The 18891-nt window shown below is 43.6% G+C and overlaps 3 protein-coding genes across 3 annotated transcripts; 2 read left to right on the top strand and 1 right to left on the bottom strand.

Moving 5' to 3' along the window:
• Window positions 1-9: 9 nt before the first annotated feature.
• On the bottom strand, window positions 10-9900 carry LOC6549882. The gene is made up of 6 exons (XM_026981997.1): window positions 9194-9900; window positions 5356-5531; window positions 2333-2428; window positions 507-647; window positions 179-437; window positions 10-28 (listed from the first exon to the last, which is right to left on the bottom strand). The coding sequence occupies exons 1-6, from the start codon at window positions 9898-9900 to the stop codon at window positions 10-12; spliced, it is 1398 nt and encodes a 465-aa protein (XP_026837798.1).
• LOC6549884 (sentrin-specific protease 8) lies at window positions 3071-4608 on the top strand. The gene is made up of 2 exons (XM_001978626.3): window positions 3071-3745; window positions 4151-4608. Exons 1-2 carry the CDS (start codon window positions 3105-3107, stop codon window positions 4539-4541), a joined length of 1032 nt encoding a protein of 343 aa, XP_001978662.2. The 5' UTR covers window positions 3071-3104; the 3' UTR covers window positions 4542-4608.
• Window positions 6933-8383, top strand: LOC6549883. The gene is made up of 4 exons (XM_001978625.3): window positions 6933-6996; window positions 7170-7571; window positions 7608-8085; window positions 8163-8383. Exons 1-4 carry the CDS (start codon window positions 6933-6935, stop codon window positions 8350-8352), a joined length of 1134 nt encoding a protein of 377 aa, XP_001978661.2. The 3' UTR covers window positions 8353-8383.
• Window positions 9901-18891: the final 8991 nt, after the last annotated feature.

Raw genomic sequence — 18891 nt, 5'->3', positions numbered from 1 at the left:
GCGCGAGAATTACGGATCACAAGGTGGGCTATCCCAGAGGGGCCGAAAATATGATTGTCTCGGATGCAACTTTAAAATGAAGCCCTTTAGAAATTGCTACACTATGGTTTTTAGTAACAAAAGCAAAAATCCAAAATGAAATTCAATATACATAATATAAGAGTGCATCTTTAGCAACCTGCTGGTCAGTGCATCTTGAAGCTCGGCTCGATTACTCACGCTGTAGTAGCTGACCTCCTGCAAATTGATGAAGAGGAATATGTTCAAGACCCCGACGAATTCCGTGACAATGAATCCAAAGACGAAGAGGAAGAAGCTCTGGCCATAGGAGACCTTGATGAGGGCAGGTTGAAGGGTGGACCGGGGTCGCAGCTTCGAGCCGATTTCCGCCTTCAGTATTGATATATAGGCAATCAATCCAATCAGCATCACTAGGCCTGCAGGAGATAAATACGTCATTTTGGATGCATTTTTCGCTTTAGACCCTTCGTTTCTAGCCAACTCACCGCTAACAATGAAGAGAATTCCCGCACTGAAGTAATACAGATTGTTTTGGTGCGAGCACGTGGGGATAAGGAAAACTATGAAGCTGATCACCAGAAATACACCAGCGGCCAGGAAAATGGGACACGACTTGGTGACCGTATCTGTAAAAATAAAGTTGATGGGCTTAAAGTGTACCTGGAATAACCGCGTGTAATCTTTACAAATTTACAAATTTACTTTTAAAATTGCATTCAGTGTACTTTCTCTATTTTCGACAGTGTTTTTGTACAGTTTTAAATATCTGCCCCATGTTTTTCGTTCTTCTATCACAAGAAACTCGAGCCTGGCCCATATTTCTGACTCTTAAACGTTGCTTTCCTTTTTGTTTTCCCTTTGACCTGTCAGCGAGTGAGAAAATATCCTGCGGCTACGCAAAAACACGAAGGAACGGAGACAGGACCTGTGAAAAAAGCCGCACTCACAGCGACGCACAATTTTAGCCGACTGTTTAATAGTTTTATTTTCGAAATTGTCACCCGAGGCCAGTTTAAAATTAGTTTGGACCGCTGGAACAAAACAAAATTAATGGCAATATTTCAAATCGATGGCCAATTGTGTGAGAATTAATGGAATTTCAACCGGCTGTGGATATTGGTATTTTCGGCAGCTTAATGTGTTATTGGGCTAGTTCATATCGCCTGCCATGTAATGTGGGTGAAAATCTTATAATGGATGTTGAAAATGTTCAGCCATTGTCATGGCCTGACTCCAATTACACACTACTTCCTGTTCCTGGTAAGACCACAAATCACTGGGACAAAAGTTTGCCGATGGAGGCCAAAGGCCTTTAATTAAAATTCATCCATCTAAAGTTGTATAAAGTTGTATTAAGTGCATGTGCGTTGGTGTGGGCCAACTAACAATAATATTTCAATTCAATTTGGCGCCGTCATTCCAGGAGGCAGTGAGTGGGGGAAATGAGGAAGGCATTCACCATTCACCATTCACCTAGTTAAATGCCAAATGCCAGTTAAGCCCATTAGGTTTTAGTTGGGTATTTAAACGCGTCAGTAAAGATGGATTCATCAAGTCAACAGCCAATTATTGCAATCGCACACGTACATATGTATGAACTACCGGCATAAATAAGCTGAGAAATCAAAAACCAGAGCCTTGTTATTGCCATTCTCCCAATTATCGGGATTCACTAATCAAAAGCTAAATCCAACGTAACATGACACGGTGTGCAACAATTTGATATCCCAAGAACAAACCCTTAGATGCTCCTGTGTAGTAATTGTGTTGGCTCTTAAAGGAAGCCATTTCTTAAATTCAACAAGAGAGCACGCTGCACTCGAGTGCCGCGACGATTGGATACCCCTTAGTCAGCTTATCAAGCAGCCAATGTTAGACCCAACTCCTTAAACAGACAAACGGATGAACGGACGGACGGACGGACGGACGAACGGACAGACGGACGGACAGACGGACATATGTAGCTAGATCGACTTGGTTAGTGATCTTGATCAAGAATGTGTCCTTTATAAGGTCTGAAACGCATTCTTCTTCATTCTTATGTTACATACTTTTTGTCGAATCTAGATAAGCCCTTTACTCTACAACAACTCTACAACACTATATAGTTCTTAGATGGCTGGTGATAAAACCTGTATTCTACAAGTCACGGGTATACAAACACTATATGATTCTTAGATGGCTGGTGATAAAACCTGTATTCTACAAGTCACGGGTATACAAACACTATATGATTCTTAGATGGCTGGTGATAAAACCTGTATTCTACAAACACTATATGATTCTTAGATGGCGCTACTTTGGTACTTACAGGGTATTGCCGCAGTCGAGTCGTGCGGATCCGGCTGATAGCCTTCATTGGAAAAGTAGTCAATCTTAACGCAGTTGTACGAGTCAGCATCCAGGCCTAAAAGCAAACAACAATGTACATACATCATATTACTATAAAATCTTCCAGAGGTGTGCTTTCAATGGGCTTTTTCAACACATTCATCGGCAAAAAAATCTGCTTGCAAGGAGATGTATTCTTGTTAACTGTAAAGTTCAACTTGCCAGTGTTGTTATCTTAGCCATTTTTCTAGGCATTCTTCTGAGCCATTCTTCTTAGTCTGGAAAAGTACTTAACTTTTGTTGGGATCTCTGGCTTTGTTAGCTTATATGCTTACAATATTTTTAAGCAAATTAAAAAATAATTGTATCGTCACTAAAAGCAAAGATTATAAATACAACTTCAACTACAAAGTAAAGTTCAATTGTTGTATATGAAAAGGAATATAATTATATGCGATAACGATAAAATGATGGTGATTATATCGAAAGCGCATTAGTATTGACCACGCTATAATATTTGCCTAAATAAAGAGAAATTGCATTAAAGTTTGTGGTATATTTTGTATGCCGATTTCTGTTCTTTGTCAAAGAATTGGTGTCCTATTTACATTACCCTTTCAACCTTTTCTGCCCTTTCTTTTAGCCAGTAGGTGACAACCATTGGACGGCGCCTTTCATTTCGTATACCAAATCGGATTTGTATTAGCTATTTGTAACACCTAGCACTCGTTGGTAAACAATTCCAAACCCAAATGAATACAACAGATACAGTAGCCACAAAAAGAACAAAAAACACCACATTGCCGAGCATTGGCCAAGTCAGGATGCTGGTGGCCAATAAGCTGCCCAAAACAAAGAACCAGGAGGAGTCCCTCCAGGATAAGAAGCCCACAGTGATGGCCAAGCCGAATGCGAAGGGCAAGGTCAAGGAGAAGGCAAAGGGCAAGGTCAAGGGCAAGGGCAAGGGCATGGCCAAGGCCAAGGCCACGGGCAAGGCCAAGGGCAACGGCAAGGACAAGGACAAGGACAAGTACATAATAAGGGACTCCGACGCGAGCACCCCGTTGGCACTGGAGCGGGGCAGCGGGGACGGACCGCATCAGGTGGCCCAGCCGAGCCTGGTGGCGCTCCACTTCATGAACATCTCGCTGCGACACTCGGATGTCCAGCTGCTCCAGTCCGCTCACGAGGGCGTCAACGAGCGGCTGATGGCTTTCTACTACGCCTACCTCCAGCACCGCCGGTACCGCTCCGAGCCGGATCTGTACTTCCTGAATCCGGCCCTGGCGGCCCGAGTGCGCCACATGGACCTGCGCCAGTTGTGGGCCATGGTGCGCGACCGCCGCCTCACCGAGAAGCAGTTCGTCCTGGTGCCGCTTTGCAACCATCCAAGGTCGGTCACTAATCCCAGGTTTATCTTATAGTTCCAAGTTCTTGACATACGGACATACGGACATGCGGACATACGGACATACGGACATGCGGACATGCGGACATGCGGACATGCGGACATGCGGACATGCGGACATGTGGACATACGGACATGCGGACGGACAGATAGAGTGATCTGGGTTGGTCAGATCAACTCTGCTAGTGACCCTAGGATTCCTCCTGCCTGTTACATACTTTAAAGGGAATGCAGAGAAGGGCATCCACTCCTAACTCGTATAAAAAATTCCCCCGATAAAACCTGAATCGGAATATTAGTTTCGACTATATCTTAGCCTGCACGCACTGCAGCGTTTATATAATACAAAATATCGAATGGCATTAACAACAACGTTAATTGACTCCCTAGATCCAACGGACACTGGTCCCTACTGTTGATTTCGCGGCCGGACAGCAAGTTCTACCACTACGACTCGTTGGACAACTGCCATTCGCCGCTGGCCGTCTCGGTGTCGGAAACTCTACGAGCGCCCCTCGCGGCCTGGAAGTTCGCCCTGGTCACGGGTCGCTGCCTCCAGCAGCAGCGCCAGCCTGCTGGCAAGGAAGGCTCCAGCCGCGACCCCGCTTCCGGAATCCACCTCATGTGCATGACGGATCACGTGGCGGACTATGTGACCAGATGCGGATACGCCACCAGTTCGCTGCTCATCGCCGTGGACCAAATCGCTGCGATGCGCACCCACCTGCTCGAGCTGATCCTGTCGCTCGGCGGGAACCTCCCCTCGAAGAGGGGCCACTAAAACAGGATGCCCCCGTTCGTTTGCTTTCCGTTTGTTGACGCATAAAAATGAGAAAAAAATTCAAAAAGAAAATAAACCCCTGCAAACAAACATTCTGCAGTTGCAGTGCTTTTTTGTTATTCCAAACAGTGCAGCTAAATTAGTTTGGTTCTTGTCACCTAAGTCACCTGTAAATTGTTCAAATAGCGCAAACTAAAAGGTGCTAAAGTCATTGTATTGCACTGCTGCACTTGTGTCAAAAATGTAATTTTTTTCCAATTGGATGCTTTCAATTCGAAATAACAAGTATTATTTGGTAACTGCGTGAGGAAATATACAGTATAAATTGATTTGTGTTGTGAACATTAAATTGAGCTTGCAGGCCAATTAAATAAATGGTCTTGGTGTTGTCATTAATTAAGCATATTTTCAAAGGTAGTGATTATTTTCCAGTTGTATATCATTGCAGCCAAACAATCCAAAAAAGGCTCTGATCAGATTAATCTTCACGGAAAAATACAATAATAAAAAGGACAGCTGCCAGTGTGGGCCTTAATTAAGTGACTGACTGATTGATTGGTGGACCACCCGGCTGACTGCAGTTTAATTTGGCCAAATACAAAGCCCCCAGGCTGCCGCTGCCCGCAGTTATGGAAGCCGTATAAGCCCAAAGGTCATTGTTCCTCGCTTGGGGCGGCACAAGCAGCAGCACCTGGTCAGCACAAAAAAAGAAAACCCGAGCCAAGGAAAACTCAGCCCCATGCATGTCATATTCGTCTTCATTTGCGGGTGGTGCAGGAGCTGTCGAGCAATGTGGTGCTGCAGAGCAACTCACCGGGCAGAGTGGTGCACAAAATCCAGAGACTGGACTTGGTGTACTTGGTGATGTAGGCGCCGTCGTCCAGGGCCTTGAAGTTGGCCGTCCCATTGTAGTTGGCATTGGGCAGCTTCTCCTCCGTGAAGAGCCACTGGGGTCCGGCCAGAGCGGCGATGACAATGGCCACCGAAATGCTGCAAGAAAACGAGCGGAGTGGCAATCAAACACTGGCCGAAACGGGGTTCAATAAATATACTCAGATAAATGAGGAACTGGGAAAATGTTCATTATGTTCAAAGGGTAAGTTTGTACGATTAGAACTGAAACAATCAGTTTCCTTTTCACATTTATTGCCACAGTTTTCTGCAGTGCATTTGAGGAGTAGAAAAAGTTGCATTCTGTAAATCAAAATCGATGTGGGCGGTGGTTGGGTGGACAGAGGGCACTTCAAGGGAAATGCCTATCCCAGGATCTCTGGGCTCTCCAAAAATTGTGTGATGCTGCTGATTAAAAAATACTTCAACCTGTTTTGTGGTCGGGGCTGCCAAAAACGAGGCCAAAAATCCACAAAAAAAAAAAACTACTAATGTGTACGATGCTTCCCAGTCACACACACACACACTCGCACACACACACACTCGCACACACACACACTCGCACACACACACGCAATGATATGCAAATAAATGTCGTCACCCAAAAACGAGGAGCGCAAATAAAATTGTTGGCGCTGAAAAATGTGCAAAAAAGAAGCAGTGAAAATGCGAAAAAAGGTCAAAGGGTGGTGGGAATTTTTTTAGAGGGATCCTCAGCCCGACGCCCAGGTATTCGTGAATACATTCATGAGTGCACTCGAGAGTCAATATTGGCGCAGTTTGGCACCGAGAGTAGTCACAAGTGCTGAGATGGGTTTTATGTGTTATTATAGTACTCAATATTGTTTTCGAAAATTGCCAATTGATTTGTGCAACAAAGAGAGTTGCGCACTATTACCTAATAATAAGTAAAGCTCGTAATATTTGAACATATCATATATTTGAGGCTGTACATATGTGATATTACCGCTGTCAATTATGCTTATTTGCCTAGCAATGCTTTCAATTCGATTTCAAATTTCCACTGACTTTGAGTGTAAATGATGCTATTCAAGTCAGATGCTATTGGGTATCAAACGTTAATGTCTAATTCCAATAGAGTCTAATTAGAATGCCGCTTTGCCGTTAGCGCTGGTATTGCAGGAAAGTGAGTATCGGGTAAATATTCGAGATTGTAGCCTGTTCTTATTACGTTTGGGCTTACGGCAAATAGCACGCAAAGGATATCATCATCATGTTTACCATGCATATTCAATACACAGATAGATTCTAGCCCTAATAGTTTAGGCTAGAAAAAACATCGCTAAAAGCCTTGAACAAAGTTGCGTAACTAGAATCTATCGATCACAGTTGGCCGATTTCTCTCCTTTGGCATCTGTCAAAACAAGTGACTGTTGTTTTGTAAATTCCTTATTCAATTTGTAATTGCGTGCAACTCCCCTTCTCTGTCGGGTCTTCATTGTAATTTCGAACAGAAGAAATTGTTAATCAATCAAAATGATGCAAAGCATGCTTTCGAATCGATACAATAGTAAGCGGAGCACTTTTTATGAACGTTACGAAGGTAAGTTTCCCATAAACTTAGTATCTACTTCAACCGAAATAGTAGTGTCCTGTGAGATTCCGCTCAGCAAAGCATCTCTCAAAAGTTTTTGATACAAGTAGTTGATAGTTCCAGTCTTATCATAGTTATATATTATTCTCAATTTCCTCGCTATACCCTGCATTTGTCTGCAGCTGCTAGGAAGCGTCATCCGAGTCTGCCCGAGTACGAGCGTCCGGTGGAGCCAACCACGTCGAAGCTTTCGAACTTCTCCGTTCACCGCCGCCACCGGTACCGTCAACTGATCCATCAGTCGCGCGAGCAGCTGGAGAACGACTCCTGGCTGTCCAGTAATCGACTGCCCATTGTGGTGCGCCACAACATCGAGCTGCGGAACAACAAACTTTTGATGTCCAGGTACAACGCGGAAACGGCTACCCATGAGTTTAGCCACAATGGCAAGCCGCGACGTGGTCGTCCTCCAACCGCCGCCACTGCGGCTAAACTAGCATCTGAATTCGCGATTCAAGTCGGTGGCATTTCCCAAAACCTGACCGACGAAGATGAAAGCCAGTCCGAGTCGGACGTGGAGTCGAGTGCTGAGATGGCGGACAAGATGGCGGACAAGATAGTGGACAAGGTAGCGGACAAGATGCCGGACAAGATAGCGGACAAGATGGCGGACAAGGTGGCGGACAAGAAGACGGGCAAGGTGGAGGACAAGAAGGCGGAGGACTCCGAGGTCCCGGACCCCATTAACATCACAGTCGAGAGGGTCGATCAAAATCAAGGGGGGCCGCAGCCAAGTTCGATGAGCAATGCCAATCAGGCTTTTACCCCAAACTGGGACTTTTCTTCAACTTTGAGCGCCTTTCCCATCTCTCTTCAGAGCTTTGGCTTTAACTGGGCCGAACACTTCAATGCAATATCAAGCCAATACTACAATCATATCGTGAACTCCGTCCCGTTTCCGGGCCAGGTACAGCCGTTCAATCCAACACCATTTGGCAGGCGTATATTCGGTGTTAACCCATCGATGGTGGGTGGTCACCCACCATTTCGCGTCTATTCGTGCCCCATGGAGAACTGCAAGGAAAACTTTGATTCGCGGTGAGTTTTTCAACTTTCGTATTACTTATATACCTATAAGCATTTGAAAACTGTCGCTCATTCTTCAATCCTTTCAGCCGCGCCATGTACAAGCATCAGCGCGAGACTGGCCACCACACCTGGTCACACAATTGCGGCAAGTGTGGCCAGGTCTTCCGCACAGAAGGCTTCAAGCGCATGCACTCCTCTAATGCCTGTGAGCGCAATCTGAGCAAGTTCAAAATCGCTAAGCCGAATGAACCTAAGCCAAGAACAAAGCCAGAATAAATCTGTCCCACCTATCGCTCTTACTCTGCCGCTCTGTCGTACACAGAAAAAAAAATTTAATTTTACATCGTTTTTTTTTTATTTAAAAAAAATTATATTAGAATTATTCTGTAAATATTAGAACGAGAGAAAAATCTGATAGGAACCTAATCATAAATAAAGAACATAACGGCAAAATCATGGATTTTTGTGCGGTGCACTTTCGTGCGAAATAGTTTGCGAACAAATTAAGCCCACTTTGCAGTGATTTGTGTCGCTAACACAATTATTTGTCAAGCAACAAGGATGAAGGAGCCGCACGGAGGTCTGAATGTCCTGGTTGCTCCTGCGACAAGGACGAGCTGCCATTTGCCAGTCGCGAAGCACGTGAACCCAGTTTCCTCAGTTCCTTTAAAGATGAATGGAACGGGCGGAAATTGTGTGTGCGTCTTCTGCAGGAATTCAAGCTGCTGGCATTCAGCAGGCCAGGTTCGCCATCAGTTTAAAGGATTCGACTATTTAGTTCCTTCCCCAAAGAAAAAAGAAATTTCGAGCATTTCCTTTGCGAAAAATCTGAGACTTTGGTACCTTGAAGCTTAGACTGCTACACAAAGCACGAGCACATACATAAATATGTACAGAAGTAGTAGCAGGATAATATATTGACTGGAAAGGCTTTAAACATGCAGTAATAAATACGAGAGTGCTATTCTGGTGATTAGCTGATAAGTATTAATACAGAGACAGGATATGTTTTGGAACTTAATTTCCAATTTCAGATAATAGATTAAGGATTAAGGATTTCGAGTGACTGGAACACATTGCTGTAAATATCTGATGTATATAGTTTGAGATCACTAACCTGGCTGCAACAGGTGTGATGAGCCACAAGTAACCACCGTTGACGGTGGTCATATTGCTGATGCCTCCCTGCGGATCGGGAGCACCAAGTCGATGTTGCTGCTGCCGCTGGACATGTTGCTGCTGCGGCTGCGTCTGCTGCACCTCTATAGCTGGCTGGTGGCGACTCAGAGATGGCACCAGTCGCTGCAACTGCTGTTGCTGCCGCTGCTGCTGCTGCTGCTGCTGTTGCTGCTGCTGCCGTCGGTTGTTGCTGATGTGGCTGCTCCTGCTGTTGCTGCTGTGAATGCCGATGTTGTTCAACTGCAGATCACTGAAGCTGCCTGCCTGGGAGCTGAATCCCGTGGCCGGAATGCTGCCAGAGATCGTGTTGATCAGGCCAGTTGGCTGACGCTGCTGCTGCTGCTGCTGCTGCTGCTGCTGTTGTGGCGCGAGTCGCTGACCCCGCGGCAATGTTGCATAGGGCGAGTGTTGCTGGTGCTGCTGCTGAGGGTGCAGCAACTGTTGCTGCTGATGCTGCGGCTGCTGCGACGGGTGGCTGTGCTCGATGGATGCACTGGTGGTCAGCTGGTGGATGGCCAGCGGCTGCCTGTCGGTGGTATTGCAGCTAGCATTCGCGGGTCGAACGTTGTTGTAGGGATTCTCGCTGTTGATGCTGTGCGTGGAGGCCACGCGAAACACATTGGGCACCGACGGATAATCCCTCATTTTATATTCCACTAGCTTCACTCAGCCAGAATGGAAACCAAAAAAAAAAAGAAAAAAAACACTAACGAAACTAAAATAAATCCAGCACTTTGAAAGCGCGCCAAATTGAGTTGAATTTTCGAATTGCTGGCAGGCACGTCCGTTGCGCTGGAGCACTTTCACTCGACTAAGGGAAACTGTGGTCCTGGCCACAGGACTCGACTCGGCCATGTAAAACGAACCAAAACGAGTAACTTCGGCTGCTCCGGATGCTGATTTTGCTGCTGCTGCTGCCGCTGCTGCTGCTGCTGCTGCTGCTCACTGGCGATTATAAAACAAAGGAGCCATATTTTATCTCCGCTTTTGATGGGCTCCATCCAACGGCAATCCACGCCTGATGCCATCACCAATCCTGAGATATATGCTTATCCTTGATAGACCTAAATATAGCGGCTATGACCAATGGAAAATTAACTTCTACGTTTGCACAGCTAGAAAATGCCAGCTATCAGGAGTTTTAGCTGTGGCCTGTGGAGCTCCTATCAATTATTCTGAATGCGAACATTACACACATTATAAGGCCCACATGCATGCACTGAAATAAAGACTCGATTTCCTATGATTAGGATTATAGGTTGAAACAAGAAATAACAATTAGGTTCTATACAGCCGTGTGTAGGTGTTGTGTTTCGTTACTACTTACAAATTCTGAATAGAAACTCATTAGGTTCAAAAGTTCCCGAGTTCTCGATGTTCATATTAGACTAATGGTTATTTATTTATTATAAAGTTGTACACAAGAGTCACAAACTTAGGCAACAGAAAGATAAGCCGGAATATTTCAATATTTATTTAAGTAAATAGTTACATGTGACTTACAATTATTTACAATATATTTACAGAGATGATCAATTACGTGTTTACCGATATGAGTTAAGTATACAATGAAGATGTGTTTACAGGAGATGAATTAGGATGGCTTTTTAAGACATTTAAAGTTAAATTCAATGTTGTTTTTAAGTGATCTGTAGGGCTTGAATTCAATGTGCCCGAAGGGCGATGCAGATTTTTAGGATGCGAGGAATGGAAACGTATGAGCATTGCAGAATCGGCATTGGTTGTTGGTTTGCTGGGAGAATCGATGCTCATGGGTCAATCTGCGTCAATTTTTGTGAGATCTCTTCAAGGTATATCATAGGACTAGTGATATATAAGCTTTATAAGCCATAGAACTATTATTTTACCTGTTTTTACCTTAATCTAGTATATTTTGTCACGGGTGTGCAAGCTTCTGATTTATGGATTCTAAAACAAATCCTCAGTTATTGTTAAGGGCAAAATAAAAAATCCCCCAAATGAAGTCTGCTCAAATGAAGCCCAATTCATTGCAGCTCATTTCTCGCTGTGTAGTCCAACAACAAGCAAGCAGTAGTAATAACAACAACCAGCAGACGTTTGCAACTTCCGTTGTAAGCTAAAAGTGACTTCCGGTCGCTGGGGATCCCCACTATCTGTCTGTGTGCGTGCCTGTCTGTATTTGTGTGTGTTTCTGTGTGCGGATATGGGATATAGCTATTCGAGTTGTTGCTGCACTCGCCTGCAAATCTAAGCATTTATTGCAGCCCGGCTCCTTTGGCTGCAACTCTCGTTTATTTAATTGAATTCCCACATGCGATTGAGGTAAGTTCGTGCCATGATTGCGCCACATTAAAAGGGTAGGGCCAACAATGGCCCCCCACTGCCACCCACCGCCCCCCAAAAATATCCCGCCCACAGCCACACTCGCTCTTGGTCTAAAGCACCTTGTTAAGTGCAGCTTGTGAAAGTGTGGAATTGCTGAGTACAGGCCCAGGAGTGGAGCAGAACAAAAGCCGAAGATTAAACTGCAAAATCCACACTGGAAAAAAGGCTAATCTCTTTCAGTTGTGCCTAGCAACCATCGTTGAGTACTTGCACTAGTAATATTACTCTAAATTCGCTGCAATGGAAACCGCATATCCCATCCTATCATATGTATGTTTTCCAAATACGAGTTTCAGGGCTTCACTGAGCGAAACCAAATCCTTTGCGGCTCTATCTTCGGTATTCCAACGTTTCAGCATCTGCAATATGATATGGAAAGGGTATTACATCAAAAGCGGATTGGACTGCAGTGAAAAGTATGGGGCATATGGGGCAAGTAAGTCGGCAAGCGGAAAACAAAAGCAGCTGATTATTGGCAGAGTGATTAAACTAATCAAAAAGCGCAAAGCCAAGAACAAAGGCATGTAAGCCAACTGGCAGGTGGCGTCTGATGTGATGGAAAACCTGTAATTAAATATAATAGCTTTGGCCGTACGTAAATAGCCTCAAGTATTTGCACACCATTCTGTGTGGCAAGCAAACAAATTAATTAAAATCTTAATTAAATCTCATTCGCGCTGCAAACAAGGATGTGCTATTTTAGTGCCAACAAGTTGCCTTTAATTTGCCATAGAACTAAGCCCTCGACCCTCTCTATTTCAGCGTTTAAATACATAGAGCAGAGTTTACAACTTTCGCAAAAGTTTTCATCTAAATGCGCTGCAATGCTGGCAACACTTTTCTCGTGTTCTTTTTTTTCCCCTATTTTTTATTTTTTTTTTAGAACAAGAGAGGACCAACAAAATGTTCGCATTTTTGTTTGTGTTGTGCCTTTTGGCAGTTTGCTTTGGCTTTTCTCTCATTTATTTATTTTTTTGTATTAATTTGTTGTTATTTTGTTGCTGTTGCAACTGTCAAATGTTTGCCAATGCACACAGACACACCCGCGTCCACGTTGCTAGTGCTGCCCGGCGATATGCAAATGTGCGCGTGTGTGTGTGTGGATTTCAGGGAGTGGCAGTGTGTGCGTGGGTGGCTAATTTAATTCATTTGTATGCGTACATATTGCTGTTGACTTCCTTAATTTTTCCTGCATTTTTATACAATTTTCCCATGTCAAGAGCAAACGAAAACTGCTCGAGAAGCACTGAGATTTCCTTAAATAAACTGGGCTGCAAAAATAATGTGAGTAACTTAGAGACAATTCAAATTAGTACACACTTCCGTTGCACTTCAAAAACAGCTTATGATGCCTGAAATAGATTACAAAATATGTAGCTCTTAAAATATATTACAAATCCTTTTCAAAAAAAATGCTTGTGCTGTTGGTAAATATTAAGAAAATCTAAAATATGATATGCAGTTGGAAAAAATCGAGTGATCTATCTTCCTAGCGATTCAAATGATGCAGATGCACAATTGCTTCATTTAATATTTAATTTCTATTGATAAAGAGTATCTGTAGCTCTAACAAAAGTGTGCAAGTATTTTTAATGTCGCAGCTGATGTGGCTGGTGTTGCTGTTGTGGCAGCCTCGTGTTGCCAGTTGCCAGTTGCAAGCAAGGCGGCTCGTTTACTTGCCACCCCCCTGCGGTCGCCTTTGGTCATCCGACCAGAGAGACTGGCTTGCGAAAGTAGTCCTCCAAATCCTATTTGGCCAACAGCAGGAGCATCTGGACAAGGCCAAGGCGAAACTTTGGCCACCACAGCATTTACTTTCGCAACAAGAGGCAGAGGCTGAGGCTCAAAGTTGTCCACTCCGACGCCGTGTCAGCTTGAATTTGGCGCGGTCCTAGTGCTGTGCCTGCTCCAGCACCGTTTCCGAAATATTGATTAAATGCACAGGACCCACAGAGGCGGATATCCAGCACAGTGACACACATCGACCGCAGGGACAGATTTGCTGCTCTTGTGCTGACTGATTAGCGCCTTTGCCGAGTTGCTGTTGTCGCTGCTGGCTGGTGGCTGCTGCTGGTGGCTGCTGCTGGTGGCTGCTGGCTGGTGATGTTGCTGTGAAAATTGATGAGCAATTAAGGTTATTGACCAGTCGCTCGGCGAAGGGTTGCTGGCTTCCAGGGACTTCCAGGGGCTTCCAGGGAAAGGGGGGCGACGCTTCGCTGCCTCGCCGACTGACCCAATCACACACACACATACGAGTGCATGTAGGATGTGGCTGTACACTGAGAACAATGCACTGATAGGAGCCCAGGCAACTGGAGTGGAAGTAATGAAGGCGTAAGTATTTGAGAAATTTCTCTTTTAAGCCCAAGTCAGTTAGCTTAAGTTTAAGTGCTCTTTTGCTGTTACCAGTAATTGGAAAAATCCCACATCCCACAACGAGTTTCGCTCAGTGGAGACACAGTCGCAAAGCCATCGAAGCGACAACAATGCCGGCAGCCAGCCGAGGAGCAGCCATAACCAGCTCATCCTGCGCCGGATGGGAAGCGTCAAACGGAAGCAATTGACTGGGTGACAGGTCCTCCAACCCGTGCCCCCGTGGCACCCGCACCGCGCCCCCTGTCCCTGAAAGGACTAGCAACACCCTGATTAACATTAACTGATTTAAGGTGAACGACTAACCTAAATCGGCGGCAACTCCGTTGGCAACAGAGCCGCAACTTTAGGCGCAAGTGGAGCGGAAGGAGGATGTGGCCAACAAACGAAATGAGCAAAGGACCTGCAATTAATTTTGCACATGCACTTGCCACGCCCACAGCCATCCGCACCAACCATCACCAGTGCTTCATCCGCATCCGCACTTCAAGCCTGGTCCGTAAATTAAGTCAACAAAATTGAGCATTTAATTGTCGGCGCACAATCCAATAAAATGGTAGCTGCGGCCGCCCTTTATTTGATTTGCCTTTGGGCGAAAATATGAAAAAATCAAACTTGTTTGCAAATGATAACAGTATTTCCCATTAAATAAGGCCACGACACGTGTGTACAGTACAGCGTGATTGTGAGCCTGAAATGCATTTCCATGTTTATTTGACACGCTGAAAAGCGTTAATATGCCGATGGCGGACATTCAGTTTCGTGCAGGGAAGTCGTACTGTACCTGCGTACTGTACGTACTGTACACGTGACCAGGCGACGAGTTAAAAATAAAGCAAGGACCTGCTAAAAGGGATTAAGTCCACCTGTTTGCGGTCCAAAGACACACACACACACACGCACACGCACACACTCGCATCCAGGACTTTTCAGGACGCTTTGAAGTACGCTTAGTTACTGAATGAATACCTGCAGCACTGGCCGGCGATTGACCAAGCCGGAACTAGTTACGTGGCCACTTCCTCGTGGTCCCCATGTCCCCCATCCCGGATCCCCAGGTGGCTGATCCTGTGCCAAAGGAACGGGGCAAAGACACGAAAATATGCGCAATAATGAACTCCATATGAAAACAAGCACACGGGAGCCATTAGGTTGCATACCTCCGCAAACATCGAGCGGCTTGAAAGCGCAATTTTCGAGCTTGTGAAGTGTGAAACTGAACTAATTATGCCCATTTTATTTTCAGACGCGTCGAAAGTAGCACTTGAAATACCCGTCGTACTTCAGGGTGTTATTTGCATAGGTGTTGTTTAATGGCACCTGAATGTACATAATATATATTCATTTTGAGCTGACCAAAATGTGATTCAGTTAATCGGGTTCTTCTAGAAGCCCTGCAAACAGCGCACTTTATGTTGGTACAGATATAGTTCAAATGTTGCCTCCATTCGAATACCTATTACTTGCAGATTGATGGATGCTGCCAGATGCACTATTGCTAAATTCAAAGAATAATATGGCCAACAAGGTTGTTTTGGCGTAGAAGGCAAATGTAGAGCACCGGCGGTTAATAAAGATATCAACGGAGGCTTAAAAGTAGGCAGCGTATCTGTCAGATACCTGACTTTTTTTATTTTTATTATTACAAAGCGACGAAACCGTACATGCAGTACTAGTACCATAACATTGCAATTAAACATATAAATAATATAACCAAACTTCTCACTTATCGTGGGAGTACTAACAACAGAGTCTCAAACATCGAGGGGGTCTTTAAAGCTGTCCAATTGTTTTGGCAAAGCCCCTTCTTTTAAGCCTTCTTAGAGGCCTGGCAGGGAGTAGGCGTCTTGCTAGCATGCTGTGGTGTCTTTTAAGCCTATCACTGTATCTGCTTGTGTGCCTTGAGATCTGCTCTTCCACTGTATACCTGACTAAAGAGAGGATTTGGCCGTGGCAAGGCTACTTGGGGGTAAGAGACTTTAGCATAAACTTATGACAAAGTCAGAGTAGGTCTTTTTCTTTGGGAGCCTTGAAGTTAGCGGATGCAGTTCTACGAACAAAGTGGCAGTTTTCATATAAACAACCTCAAACTGAAATCGCGAGTGCCGCCTCAAGTAGAAAAGGGGAAAATACTAAGACTTATTTCTGTGCACAGCCCAAGAAATAGAAAGCGGTGTGATAGTTTTTGTCCCGCATCTGTAAGGCATTTGTAAACGAGCAAAATATTGTCGTCTACGCATAAATCGAGGAAAAACCGAACGTCGAAAAGATCGGCGCTCCGAAGCTGCCTGGTTCTGCAGTAACTTTTCTTTGACGAGAGAAGGGTACCCCAGTTCGGTGAACAGCACTGAGAAGCCAGAAGGGCCTATTTTTTGTTAGAATACGTCGTCGCCGCGTCTGGGTAGTTAGTTCTTTTTTATTAAAAAAAAAAGAAAGAAAGCAAAGTAAGAAAAGCGCTGCAAGAAAAAGTGGCAAAGTGAGGTAAGTAAGGGTTCCTTGGCTATTTTCGTGTATTTTTTATCACGGCCTAAGTACAGCCAAAAGAGGATCGAGAAGGGGCATACCAAAAAAATCAATAATCGCCTTAAGAAGAGGGAAGTGGTAAAAGCAAATATGATTTACTGTCTTTGGCCATGAGCTAAACTGCTAACTCAGTTGACATTCGACAGCCAAAATCCGAATCCGAGTCCAAAACCAAAACAAACGAAAGATACAGAGTGCTTATCTGCATTCTGCTCAGAGTGACGCTCAAGGAGGTTCGGCAGCTCTTAAGAGCCTTAAAGTTTGTTTTTTTTGCCTGACATCTGGAGGAAGCAACCTCCGGACGGGGTCGTCCTTGTAGCGACTAGAGCAGATGAGGAATCCCTGGCAAACATCTCTCCCTTTATAGTAACAAAAACAATCGACTTCACAATCCAAGGTGAGGTTAAAAGCACAAAAGATGGGAATCTGCTCATTCAAACCTTATCAGCTTGCCTTCAAACACCCCCAACGTCAATATTCCAATTAAAATAACAGAACACCGACGTCTTAATTGCGTTAAAAGGGTTATTTACTCAAACGATCTTAGAGGAATCGACGAAAAGGACAAATAGCCCCAACTGCATAAACTGCAGCGAAAAACATCCTTTTTTTTTTTTATGTGCATATAATATTTGCTTAACCGGACGAGGAAAATAGGAAAACATGTACATGGTACAAGGACTTTTTTCGACTATTTAACAATTTAACATTTAACTATTATTTACAAGTACTTACAAGTACTATTTACAAGGTTATAAGTAAGTTAAGTAGTTATATAACACGGGTGGATACATCGGTCGGGTGTATTCTATTGCTGCTGTGGTGATTGATGTCGTCACCAACCAGAGTGATCCGGAGATCACTCACTTAGGATAGCGGAGTCGGTGACGTGCCTGTACAACCCTCAGTCTGTCAAGCTGATGTTTGGAGGCGGTTCCCCAAACTTGGATGACGAGGTTCAGGTAGGGCTTATAATGGCTGATATGGCTTCTCCAGGTGAGCCTGTGATCTAGGTGGACACCCAAGTAGCAGTGGGAGTTGGCGACATAAAATTTAAGTAGGTTAAAATTAATTTTACATGAAGGGCCACAAACCCAAATACGGTTTTTAAACAGTTTCAATTTGTATGTTTGGTTTCAAAACCTGGTGTGATCAGTTAGGATAAGCTTTATGAACCTGTTCAGACTTCCTATTGTGATGTTCAGAACATCACCATATATATATATCACCATATATTATATTGAGAGCAAGGTAGATTTCGAAATTATCCAAAGAGCACACAGAGAAATTATTAATACCACCTACAGTAAAGTAATTCGTAGTCTCTTCCCATTAAATAATGTTGGTTCATACGCCGAATTCAAGGAAATTCTACTTTAATCATATGAAAAACTTTTACATCCAGGTATACAGAAATTGACAAAATTATTTAAAATGACAAGCTACCTTACAGAGTCATGGAACTAATATATATTTCAAAATTGTAAAACGGTTTTCATAATTTTAACTGACTCAAATGTTCATTTTGACATCAATAGAAAGAGTATTATAATTTGGCTTGAATAACAAAGAATTTTGTTAACCCACTTAGAACCCATTAAAAGTATAGAGTATTTGTTAAAGTCTGTTATTAACTGTTTTGTTTTTCTGGTGGCTAAACAAATATTTGTTTCCATAATCTCCTTTTGGTAATAATCTTCTACAAATAAAAAACAAATTGAGTAAATTGCGATTGATCATCACTTTAGGTGTAATAATTAGTTTGTATTATGTAGCTATCTTTATTTTTAGACTTTAAGTGTTGTGATAATTAATTAAAGCGAACTTCAGAATAATTTGGCCATAGAAAGCAAATAAATAATTTTTGTTACCCATTATTTGTATTTTAATGATATTTTAAAAACGGCATCGTGAGTAAAAAAACTTAAAGATAGAACAAAACATAAATAAGTAATATATATATTATGATGCTTATAAGTAAAGATGCATTATCTCATTAATTCGAGCTCACTTAGTTACTTTAAGTAACCCTAACACTGGTATACACATTTCCCACTTTTCCCAAAACCCTAATATGAGGATAATTTTGCTAGTTCATCGTTAAACAATGGGTTGGTCATTTGTTTTTTTCACATTTTTGTACATTTGGTGCACAGTAAAAAATTAAGAAATGCACGGCATAGAATGAGTAACGGCTGTTTCCCGTCCCCAGTAATACAGGGTGGTTATCCCATTGCTCCCTTAAGTATGCAACAGTTTTCCACGCGCCCTGCAATTGACTGCTTGGCGCACTGCTTGACTGCGCGATATACGTATTACGTAAGTTTTAGATAAAAAATCCATGGAAAAAACTTTCCCCCGGGACACAAGTCC

Source organism: Drosophila erecta, unplaced genomic scaffold (assembly GCF_003286155.1).
Source record: "Drosophila erecta strain 14021-0224.00,06,07 unplaced genomic scaffold, DereRS2 tig00000126-arrow-pilon, whole genome shotgun sequence".
In the NCBI taxonomy this organism is placed as follows: Eukaryota; Metazoa; Arthropoda; class Insecta; order Diptera; family Drosophilidae; genus Drosophila; species Drosophila erecta.
Note: the sequence above shows the minus strand (reverse complement) of the source record. Positions and strands in the feature narration are given on the sequence as shown.

Excerpts from the sequence above, each read along its gene's own strand:
- LOC6549884 (XM_001978626.3), top strand. The coding sequence starts at position 3,105 with ATGAATACAACAGATACAGTAGCCACAAAAAGAACAAAAAACACCACA. Across the intron at positions 3,746-4,150 it reads CCGCTTTGCAACCATCCAAG|ATCCAACGGACACTGGTCCC; the intron begins GTCGGTCACTAA and ends TTGACTCCCTAG.
- LOC6549883 (XM_001978625.3), top strand. The coding sequence starts at position 6,933 with ATGCAAAGCATGCTTTCGAATCGATACAATAGTAAGCGGAGCACTTTT. Across the intron at positions 7,572-7,607 it reads CGAGTCGGACGTGGAGTCGA|TGGACAAGGTAGCGGACAAG; the intron begins GTGCTGAGATGG and ends CGGACAAGATAG. Across the intron at positions 8,086-8,162 it reads AAGGAAAACTTTGATTCGCG|CCGCGCCATGTACAAGCATC; the intron begins GTGAGTTTTTCA and ends CAATCCTTTCAG.
- LOC6549882 (XM_026981997.1), bottom strand. The coding sequence starts at position 9,900 with ATGAGGGATTATCCGTCGGTGCCCAATGTGTTTCGCGTGGCCTCCACG. Across the intron at positions 5,532-9,193 it reads ATCACACCTGTTGCAGCCAG|CATTTCGGTGGCCATTGTCA; the intron begins GTTAGTGATCTC and ends GTTTTCTTGCAG. Across the intron at positions 2,429-5,355 it reads TTTGTGCACCACTCTGCCCG|GCCTGGATGCTGACTCGTAC; the intron begins GTGAGTTGCTCT and ends GTTTGCTTTTAG.